The 12,061-nt window shown below is 44.0% G+C and overlaps 1 protein-coding gene across 1 annotated transcript; it reads left to right on the forward strand.

Moving 5' to 3' along the window:
- Positions 1-2,624: 2,624 nt before the first annotated feature.
- LOC139385022 (zinc finger protein 319-like) lies at positions 2,625-9,490 on the forward strand. Its single transcript, XM_071130052.1, has 2 exons — positions 2,625-2,747; positions 5,059-9,490. The coding sequence occupies exon 2, from the start codon at positions 5,246-5,248 to the stop codon at positions 7,043-7,045; it is 1,800 nt and encodes a 599-aa protein (XP_070986153.1). The 5' UTR covers positions 2,625-2,747; positions 5,059-5,245; the 3' UTR covers positions 7,046-9,490.
- Positions 9,491-12,061: the final 2,571 nt, after the last annotated feature.

Genomic DNA, 12,061 nt, shown 5'->3' on the forward strand with positions numbered 1-12,061 from the left:
TATCTCAACTCACTTGTCAACATAGCAGCACCCACATGTAGCACGCACAAAGCCAATTCCTACTTTGGCCGCCTTTCCTTCCAGTTATCTGCTGCCAATGACTGGAACGAACTGCAAAAATCCCTGAAGCTGGAGACTCTTACCTCCCTCACTAGCTTTAAGCACCAGCTGTCAGAGCAGCTCAAAGATCACTGCACCTGTGCATAGCCCATCTGTAAATAGACCATCCAATCTACCTCATCCCCGTACTGTATTTATTTATCTTGCTCCTTTGCACCACAGTATCTCTACTTGCACATTTATCTTCTGCACATCTATCACTCCAGTGTTTAATTGGTATATTGTAATTACTTCGCCACTATGGCCTATTTATTGCCTTACCTCCCTTATCTTACCTCATTTGCACAGACTGTATATATAATTTTTTGTACTGTATTATTGACTGTATGTTTGTTTACTCCATGTGTAACTCTGTGTTTGTGTCAAACTGCTTTGCTTTATCTTGGCCAGATCGCAGTTGTAAATGAGAACTTGTTCTCAACTAGCCTACCTGGTTAAATAAAAGTTAAAAAAATAAAAAAAATTAAAAAATCAACATTCTTCTAATAAGAAATCTGTAAAAACAATCAATATGTGTGTTCCTTTTAAGGACTTTGTATAATCTGTAATTTGTTGTACCCCCTAGCATATGTTATCATTGTCTGCTTGTATACTTCTTGTATGTATACTGGTTTATCTGCAATAAATATATATATATATACATATACAGTATATATTTGAGAAAAAAACAAGCTTGTGTAAGGTAGTAACACAAACTGGCCACATCAGGGACATTAGCGCAATATACAATCATTTCAATATGGATAAATAATTCAACATGTCATTTTAACATGATAGTATATGTTTCCCACTCAAACTATTGAAACAACGACATCCATGTCTCACTAATTTAAACCATTAAAGAGTTTAAAACTGCGCACACGATGTAACCAGGCGCTCCAGACACAAGCCTCCATAGTGTCTGTGCATTAGGCTGAACGTTTGCCGTACCTACGTATTGCGCACACCCAAGTCTCTAAAGCCAGTGAGGGAACATTTAAATTTTTCTCAATGTTGCCTGCATGTCAATTTCATTGTAAATACACAACACTGATTGTAAGTACTATGTAAACGTGTGCAGTGTGTAACTGTACTGTACCTGACATAATATATACTTAACCTTTATTTTATTTGTGTTGCATCCTTTTTAATCTTATACAAGATTACTTGGAAGTAATATATTAATTGTGGCTCTGATGACTCAGATTAGAGAACATGAAAACTCAATCAGTCACATTGGGGCCGTGACTCCCACCCATATACTAAACTCCCACCCCCATCCGTCCAGGAAAAATGAAATGTTCATCAATCTGTACTTATTCTGATTACAGCTACAGTAGCCTAGTGTGTATCAATGTTCATAGTGCTTCAATTAGTAACGAATATAGAATTTGGCTTTACAATGCATTAACCCTCTTGTTGTGTTCGTTTCATGTTCATTAATTCTGTGTTCCGGGTTGAAAATGATCGCCCCATTATAGCTGATTATAAATCCATAATAATAGATATATTATCACCTAATGTTGTGTTAGAACCTTTTATCAACTTAAGTTATTGTGAACATAAGTTTTTAACTTCTATTTGCTATTTATGGCCTGTAGGCCTCATTGACCTGAGCTCATACAACTAGTTTTTGAGTAAAACAAGCATAATCTATGGATTATTTTGACTATGACAAATACTCAGATGAAACATGTTGTGCTATTTATCAGACTATTTTGTGTCAAAGTTTAACAAGGACTCTCTCCAGTGTCATGATCAAAGATATGATCATGAGCCTCACATACAATATATCGTTTTGGTCATTGTGCTGCCACAGAATGAATTGTGAGCAAGGCCTCAAAAAAGCTTATATACTGTATACCAGAGCTGCGAGAAAAGCTTCTATATATTATTGAAACAATGTTGAGATTGTTTGTGAGAATGCCAACAGGTGTGGTTCTGTGGAGGAAAGATTCTATTGGGGAAAGGTTTCGGTGGGGGTTGCCATGGAAGCTAAGAAGGGGAGTGAGGTGTGTGTGTGTGTGTGTGTGTGTGTGTGTGTGTGCGTGTGCATGTGTGTTCAAACACTCATGCATGTGGGGGTCTGGGAGAGGAAGTGTGTCCATCTGATGAATGGGCATGTGCCTGATCTCAATTTTATACACTAATTGTAGTCTCACCCATTAATTTATAATGACCGAGAACACCACAAGTTAAACCCAAAACTTAATGAAAATCATCTAAATGCATTTTGTGTGTTCAGATGCCCTGTGAGGACAAAGTCATGAAACCTTATGACAATCAGAATAAGTGAACTACATTCGTCCGGGAGAAAACTTCGGACAAATCGGTCCAATTCGACCGGAACACAGCAGGAGGGTTACAATTATACACCAAAGTTATACCAAATCGAAGGAGAACGGTTGAACGGACTGAAAAATAAGAACAACCTTACATTATGATACAGAAGGGAGGGGAAATGTAGCTATAACATTTGAATCTACACCCCGGGGAGTGATGCAGGCTGTGGAGATTTCCGGTGTACATTATTAGTGGATGGCGTTCCGCTCTCATCTCGCCACCGTCCTCCGCCAGCCGAAATATTTATCGGAAGGTCGACTCCTGTCCTGGCACCAGAGGAAGATGACTGAGAGCCATAGCGAAATGTAAGCTGTCAACCGTGTTGACTTATATATATCTATATATATTTTTAAGTGATGTTGTATTTATGATTGCATGAAGATGTATTACGCCGCTTTTGGTTGTATAAAAGGTGGAGTGTAATAGCTCCGGTAGGGCGGCCTAGGTCGGCGGCTGGCACAATCCGAGACCATCGATGGGGCCTCGACGTTTCCATTTTTATTTTCCCCCTTCTGAAATAGCTAAATTAGCTTGGTAGCTAGCCATCTGGTTAGTCCTTTTCGCAGACAAGACAGTAGCTTTAGGCGAACAACAGCTGTGTTTTTTTGCCGGCGACGTTATAGGCCTAGACATATTATTAACTAGATAATACAAATTATACATTAATATTTTGAGATTAGTCATCTGTTTTTTTACAAACCGACTAGCCATGCTAACCCACGTAACTTGCTTAGCTAACGGACGTTAGCCACCTAATGCTATGTATCTAATAAATAACCATTATTATCGAGCTAGTTAACGTTAGTTTATTATAATCATACACCCAGGTATAATTTCGGCGTCGTTTTTAATAGGTCACTTGTATCGCCGCATGATGTACTGTAGGTTTAAAGGGGAGAACATGTAGTTCAGTGTCATTTTAGTGCCTGGACCTCGTCTCAGCCTCTCTAGTTAGCGAAACAGGTAACTGTTGTAGTGATGTTGTTACTAGTTGAAGAAGGATGCTGTCGTTCATATATAAAGACGACTCAACAACAAAACAACAAACACACAATCTGGTGCGATCTCCTCTCATCTCGCTTTTATCTAGCTACATATGGTAACACCAGATCATTTGATTTAACTCTAAGAAAATATATATGTTTTACCATTATACTGGTGTGGCTATACAAAACAAGTCATTTTTATCAACTAACCTGGCGATACTATCAAATGCAATTGGATTTGTCAGATGCGCCGAATACAACAGGTGTAGTAGATCTTACGGTGAAATGCTTTACTTACAAGCCCTTAAATCAACAAGGCAGTTCAAGAAATAGAATTATGAAAATATTTTATAAATAAACGAAAGTAAAAAAATAAAATTAAAAGTAACACTAAGATTAGGTTTCAATAACGTGGCTATATGCAGGGGGTACTGGTACCGAGTCAATGTGGTACCGAGTCAATGTGGTACCGAGTCAATGTGCAGGTTAGTCGAGGTAATTTGTACATGTAGGTAGGGGTAAAGTGACTATGCATAGATAATAAACAGTGAGTAGCAGCAGTATTAAAACAATGTAAATAAACAATGTAAATAGTCCGGGTGACCATTTGATGAATTGTTCAGCAGTCTTATGGCTCGGGGGTGAGAAGCGGCTAAGGAGCCTTTTGGAGCTGGACTTGACTCTCCGGTACCGCTTTCCGTGCGGCAGCAGAGAGAACGGTCTATGACTTGGGTGACTGTCGTCCTCGATTCGTGGAAACGGGAATGACCATGTCCGTTTGAATCTAGAAAATGCACCATTGTTAAAAATGTTTTTTTGGGGGGGGCTCCATGAATTAATCCAACAATGTGTACTTCATGTTAAAAAAAAAACTATTTATTTTAATAACGGATAATTATCTAAATTTAAACAGACCCCCTTGCAACTGGACACAAACATTTTACTATTAAATCGAGGACGAAGATGGTATCGCCAATACCAGTTTAGTTAAAATCTCTGGTGAGGTTTTGTATAGACACCTGTAATACCAGTGTAATGAAACCATTCTTTGGGGGTTGAATCACATGATCTGGTTTTAAAATCTGTAGCAAAACATTTAAGATGTAGTCTATGTCCATCTCGAAATGTATACAATCCTAAAAATGTATAAAACATAAAATCCAGTCGTTTTGAGACTATTAATACCATAGATTTGGTTATACCATTGCGTTGCAGTTAAAAACAATGCACATGGGCTCCCGAGTGGCACAGCAGGTCTAAAACACTGCATCTCAGCGCTAGAGGTGTCACTACAGACACCCTGGTTCGATTCCAGGCTGTATCACAGCGGTCTGAGGCACTGCATCTCAGCGCTAGAGGCGTCACTACAGACACCCTGGTTCGATTCCAGGCTCTATCACAACCAGCCGTGATTGGTAGTCCCATAGGGCTGCGCACAATTGGCCCAGCGTTGTCCAGGTTTGGCCGGTGTAGGCCGTCATTTCTAAAATAAGAATTTGTTCTTAAACCGACTTGCCTAGTTAAATAAAATGTTAAATAAATAAACAACATACATGGATCCATTGCATAAAATCTGTTTCGGCTACATTTACATCATGTTCATATACCCCCTCTGTCTTTCCCTCTGTAGGGTTTCTGCCCTTTTACTAGTGGACGACCAGAGGTGTATCACCTATTGATAAGAGCCGGTAGAAAACACACCTGTTGGACATCACCAGCCTCGACCAAAACCTGCCCCCATAGCCGGGCCTTATTGGATACCCCTGGGCCTCCCCTTCACACAGTCAAAACTGAATCAATACGCGCGAAGCAGCAGGATGACTGAGGCGTGGCAGCAGCACGCAGTGGCCCCCCCACCCACCGTGGTGCACAACCTCCCCCCGGGCTCCGACAGCGCCCTGGGCTGTGCCGTGTACGGGATCGTCCTCCAGCCGGATGTGGCATCCCTCCAGCAGCAGCCCCAGCACGGCCAGCAGCATGCCGTACCCGCCCAGCAGCCTTCCCTACAGGTAGGAGGCGAGGGAGGGCACAAGTGCGGCGCCTGCGGCCATGACATATCCCACCTAGCTAATCCACATGAGCACCAGTGTATGGGGACCGGGGATCGGTCGTTCCAGTGTACCCAGTGTATGAAGATCTTCTGCCAGGCCACTGATCTGTTAGAGCATCAGTGTGTACAGGTGGAACAGAAGCCGTTTGTGTGTGGCGTGTGTAAGATGGGTTTCTCTTTGCTCACCTCGCTGGCACAGCACCACAACGCCCACAACAACGGCAACAACCCCATGAAGTGTTCCATCTGTGAGAAGACCTACCGCCCAGGTTCTGGCAACAACACCCCCACCTCCTCCGCCGCCAACCCGTCCACCGGCGAGGCCTCCAGTGGCGGGGCAGCGTGCGGAGCGTCAGCCCCTACGGCGTTTGAGGCTTCGGGACCGGACAGGCCCTACAAGTGCTCGGTGTGCCACAAGGGCTTTCGGCATCTGTCTGAGCTGTCGCGACACGAGCGGGTGCACACGGGAGAAAAGCCTTACAAGTGTGACACCTGTGACAAGAGCTTCAGCCAGTCGTCTCACCTGGCCCACCACCAGCGCACCCACAGCTCAGAGCGGCCCTACAAGTGTGCCGTCTGTGAAAAGTGCTTCAAGCACCGCTCACACCTCGTGCGCCACATGTACGCCCACTCCGGCGAGCACCTGTTCAAGTGCAATTTGTGCGAGATGCACTTCAAGGAGTCGTCGGAGCTGCTGCACCACCAGTGCCAGCCCACAGTGACGTTGGACAGGCCGTTCCGCTGCGGCTCGTGCGGGAAGGGCTTCAAGCGGCCTTCGGATCTGCGGCAGCACGAACGCACGCACTCCGAGGAACGCCCGTTCCAGTGCGAGGAGTGCCAGATGAGCTTCAAGCAGCAGTACGCCCTCGTTCGTCACCGCCGCACTCACAAGAACCCGGCCGACCGGCCTTTTAAGTGTAACCTATGCGACAAGGGTTTCCTGCAGCCCTCCCACCTGCTGTACCACCAGCACGTCCATGGCATGGAGAGCCTGTTCAAGTGTGCTTCCTGCCAGAAAGGCTTCAGCCAATCTGGTGAACTGCTCCGGCACAAATGCACCGGCTCAGGGTCGGCGTCTGGCTCTGTGACCGCGGCCACGCCGGCGGTGGAGAAGCCCTACAAGTGTGACGTGTGTGGCAAAGGCTACAAGAAGAAGTCGACGCTCCAGCGCCACCAGAACTCCAGCTGTCAGGAGAAGCCGCTGAAGTGCTCCCTGTGCAACCGGCGCTTCCTGTCGCCGTCTGAGTTCGTGACGCACCGCTGCGACCCGTCACGGGAGAAGCCCCTGAAGTGCCCCGACTGCGAGAAGCGCTTCAAGTATTCCTCGGAGCTGCAGCGGCATCGCCGCGTTCACACCGGAGAGAAGCCTTACAAGTGCTCCAGCTGCGACAAGAGCTTCAAGCAGCGGGAGCACCTGGTGAAGCACCAGGCGGTGCACTCGCGGGAAGCCCAGTTTAAGTGCGTGTGGTGCGGGGAGCGTTTTGTGAACCTGGGAGCCCTCCAGGAGCACACGGTCCAGCACACTGCAGAAGGAGGCGGTTATCCCACAGCCCCGTGTATCCAGTGAGCAGGTCTGCTGCTGTTTGAGCGCCTGTACAGTGTGAACTCACGCGGTGACATGGAACGTTGCCCGCCAGGCATACAGCAACACTCTTCCTGACACCTTGTTTGTATATAACCACACATTCATTATTTACATTTAGTTACATCCCCCCCCCCCCTCCCTCCCCCACTCCTTTTGCATAAACAATGGTAAAACTCTGCTTAATCCTAACCATGAAGTTATTATTGACACCTTCTTCCTCACACCAAGGTAATCGTGCCCATGTTCTGCCCTTCATTAGTGACTTCCAACTACCCATGACCCAGATCAACTGAAAACAGTACATCAACTACCCATGACCCAGATAAACTACCCACGACCCAGATCAACTGAAAACAGTACATCCACTACCCATGATCCAGATCAACTGAAAACAGTACATCAACTACCCATGACCCAGATCAACTACCCATGACCCAGATCAACTGAAAACAGTACATCAACTACCCATGATCCAGATCAACTGAAAACAGTACATCAACTACCCATGATCCAGATCAACTGAAAACAGTACATCAACTACCCATGACCCAGATCAACTGAAAACAGTACATCAACTACCCATGATCCAGATCAACTACCCATGACCCAGATCAACTGAAAACAGTACATCAACTACCCATGATCCAGATCAACTGAAAACAGTACATCAACTACCCATGATCCAGATCAACTGTGGTCACCTTGTTGGATGCAGGAAAAATGCAACTTGAAAAGGAATCTTTCAATCTGAAAAGGCCTTGGAAATGTATTCATACGGTGTAACATCTAATACTTAGGAGTTGCTTTTTAAAACAATTATGGGAATTATTCACTGACTCCTTTATGGTCATATAATTTCTTTGCTGTGGTTTGGGTGAAGTTTTGGCCACACTACGTGTTGAACTCCCCCTTAACCCTCTGGTTGGCTGTTAGTAATGCCCAATAAACCCCACCCCTCATTGACTTAAATATACGTTTCTGCATGAGTATATTTAAGCAATATGGCCCCGAGGGGTTGTGGGTTATGGCCAATATACCACGGCTAAGGGCTGTTCTTATGCACGATGCAATGCGGAGAGCCCTTAGCTGTGGTATATTGGCCATATACCCACAACCTCCTTGAGGTGCCTTTATAAACTGGTTATCAATGTAATTAGAGCAGTTAAAATACAGGTTTTGTTATACCTGTAGTATACCACGGCTGTCAGCCAATCAGCATTCAGGGCTCGAACCACCCAGTTTATAATTGTGAAATATGTTTATAGTTAGCATCACTGTTGTACTGTAGTAGCTTAGGTTTGCTTAAAAAAAAAAGAAGGAAAAAAATGTGACAAGTTATATCTTGTGTCCTCTTTGGAAATCTGTGGTAGATAAACTGTCTAATCTCTGTACTATAATGAATAGCAACTACTGTAGTATGTGTCAATGGGAATATTTCCCCACATTCTGGACTACTTTGGCTCCCTATGTCATAGAAATAAACACATACCATATCTCTCCGTCAACGTGGGGCTCCCGAGTGGAACTGCATCTCAGTGCTAGAGGTGTCCCTACAGACCCTGGTCCGATTCCAGGCTGTATCACAACCGGCCGTGATTGAGAGTCCCATAGGGGGCGGCGCACAATTGACCCAGCGTCGTCCGCGTTTGACCCGGGGGGTTAGGCCCCGTCATTGTAAATAAGAATTTGTTCTTAACTGACTTGCCTAGTTACATCAAATAAAATGTAGGGTTAGGGAATGGGCCGACGATGCTCACAACCTCTGAATCCTCTACGTACTGTTTGTACATAAATACGACACGCTAACATATTAACAAACTTAGTGGTAGAAGTTGTCAAAATGTGTTGGAAGAACTGCTTCTGCCACCTGCTTTTCTACCCAGTTGAGTTGAGATTGTTTTGTGTTTTTGTATTTAAGCAAAAAAAGGGGTGTGGAGGACATCCTCCGGTCCGGTGGCATTGTCCTCCCGACAGGTGGGATCACTCTTACGCTACGCTCGTCCCTCAACCCACAGAGCAGACAGTTGGTCGTAAGACAACGGCCCACTGGTTTTTTGTTTAAACCAGTAATGTCTACATCTGGATTTCAACCTAGCAGTTATCGTGTGATTTAAAAAAACATAAAATAAAATAAAAAAACACACATTAATCTCTTTATCATGACTTTCATTTGGACATGTTGGCCTTGGTTTGTGCCTAGGAGGTCTTCATGTAAACCCTGCCACGTTTAGGGTCCCAATTGCACACATTGTTCCCTCAGTTGCCCCTGAAATAGCTGTGAGAGGACTTGTATGTTAGTATGTCTATATGTTGAGGTGGAGAAGAAGGAGAAAGATAGTATGTGATTATGTATGCAAGTTTATACATATGTTTTTTTTTATATATATTGTTTTATGATAGTGTATTTGGAAGAGAAAAAAAAAGAAACCGTATGCTCACAATGTGTATTTGGAATGAGGATATGAAACTGAAAGGTTAGCAGTGAGAATGTCATGTGGTGCATTCATCCTAAATGGCACCCTATTCCCTATGTAGTATACCAGGGTCTCTGGTCAAAAGTAGTGCAAGCTATAGGGCGTAGGGTGCAACTTGGGAAGAAGTTTTATGTTTGACCTGGGTAGGATGATGAGGTAGTCAAGCACTTGTGTCTGCAGCTAGGCTATGAGCGTGTTTGACACTTGTGTCTGCAGCTAGGCTATGAGCGTGTTTGACACTTGTGTCTCCAGCTAGGCTATGAGCGTGTTTGACACTTGTGTCTGCAGCTAGGCTATGAGCGTGTTTGACACTTGTGTCTGCAGCTAGGCTATGAGCGTGTTTGACACTTGTGTCTGCAGCTAGGCTATGAGCGTGTTTGACACTTGTGTCTGCAGCTAGGCTATGAGCGTGTTTGACACTTGTGTCTGCAGCTAGGCTATGAGCGTGTTTGACACTTGTGTCTGCAGCTAGGCTATGAGCGTGTTTGACATCGCAGCCAAAACATTTTTTAAAGGCGTGAACGACTAATCTACAAATCACCTTGAATCATACAGTGCCTTGCGAAAGTATTCGGCCCCCTTGAACTTTGCGACCTTTTGCCACATTTCAGGCTTCAAACATAAAGATATAAAACTGTATTTTTTTGTGAAGAATCAACAACAAGTGGGACACAATCATGAAGTGGAACGACATTTATTGGATATTTCAAACTTTTTTAACAAAGCAAAAACTGAAAAATTGGGCGTGCAAAATTATTCAGCCCCTTTACTTTCAGTGCAGCAAACTCTCTCCAGAAGTTCAGTGAGGATCTCTGAATGATCCAATGTTGACCTAAATGACTAATGATGATAAATACAATCCACCTGTGTGTAATCAAGTCTCCGTATAAATGCACCTGCACTGTGATAGTCTCAGAGGTCCGTTAAAAGCGCAGAGAGCATCATGAAGAACAAGGAACACACCAGGCAGGCCTGAGATACTGTTGTGAAGAAGTTTAAAGCCGGATTTGGATAGAAAAAGATTTCCCAAGCTTTAAACATCCCAAGGAGCACTGTGCAAGCGATAATATTGAAATGGAAGGAGTATCAGACCACTGCAAATCTACCAAGACCTGGCCGTCCCTCTAAACTTTCAGCTCATACAAGGACAAGACTGATCAGAGATGCAGCCAAGAGGCCCATGATCACTCTGGATGAACTGCAGAGATCTACAGCTGAGGTGGGAGACTGTCCATAGGACAACAATCAGTCGTATATTGCACAAATCTGGCCTTTATGGAAGAGTGGCAAGAAGAAAGCCATTTCTTAAAGATATCCATAAAAAGTGTCGTTTAAAGTTTGCCACAAGCCACCTGGGAGACACCAAACATGTGGAAGAAGGTGCTCTGGTCAGATGAAACCAAAATTGAACTTTTTGGCAACAATGCAAAACGTTATGTTTGGCGTAAAAGCAACACAGCTGAACACACCATCCCCACTGTCAAACATGGTGGTGGTAGCATCATGGTTTGGGCCTGCTTTTCTTCAGCAGGGACAGGGAAGATGATTAAAATTGATGGGAAGATGGATGGAGCCAAATACAGGACCATTCTGGAGAAAACCTGATGGAGTCTGCAAAAGACCTGAGACTGGGACGGAGATTTGTCTTCCAACAAGACAATGATCCAAAACATAAAGCAAAATCTACAATGGAATGGTTCAAAAATAAACATATCCAGGTGTTAGAATGGCCAAGTCAAAGTCCTGAATCCAATCGAGAATCTGTGGAAAGAACTGAAAACTGCTGTTCACAAATGCTCTCCATCCAACCTCACTGAGCTCGAGCTGTTTTGCAAGGAGGAATGGGAAAAAATGTCAGTCTCTCGATGTGCAAAACTGATAGAGACATACCCCAAGCGACTTACAGCTGTAATCGCAGCAAAAGGTGGCGCTACAAAGTATTAACTTAAGGGGGCTGAATAATTTTGCACACCCAATTTTTCAGTTTTTGATTTGTTAAAAAAGTTTGAAATATCCATTAAATGTCGTTCCACTTCATGATTGTGTCCCACTTGTTGATTCTTCACAAAAAAATACAGTTTTATATCTTTATGTTTGAAGCCTGAAATGTGGCAAAAGGTCGCAAAGTTCAAGGGGGCCGAATACTTTCGCAAGGCACTGTAATTAACTACTCAAATGTTAGTTGCAGATCGGTCAGTCGGTCACAATTTCCCCATGATGCATCACGGTTTTGATGCTCTCGACAGGCCTTCTGCATGCCAACGCTGGTCAAATATGTCCCAGTCTGTGCGTCTGCCTCTGCTGCCATCAATTTTTGTCAACTTTGAGATATAGACGATGACATCATTCTGTGGCTTAATCTGTGTAGGCTACATTCAATCTTGAATGATATGTACAGTATATCATGTTCATATACACACTGCACTAACAAAATAAACTCATCTTACAATATTATTGTTTTACAGTATTTGTGTTCGCTTAAATACACTGGACAGTAACTTACCACACATTCGAGAGGGGGCAA

This window comes from Oncorhynchus clarkii, chromosome 26 (genome assembly GCF_045791955.1).
Source record: "Oncorhynchus clarkii lewisi isolate Uvic-CL-2024 chromosome 26, UVic_Ocla_1.0, whole genome shotgun sequence".
NCBI lineage: Eukaryota > Metazoa > Chordata > Actinopteri > Salmoniformes > Salmonidae > Oncorhynchus > Oncorhynchus clarkii.

What these genes read in the sequence shown, in the direction of transcription:
- LOC139385022 (XM_071130052.1), top strand. Translation starts at nt 5,246, where the DNA reads ATGACTGAGGCGTGGCAGCAGCACGCAGTGGCCCCCCCACCCACCGTG.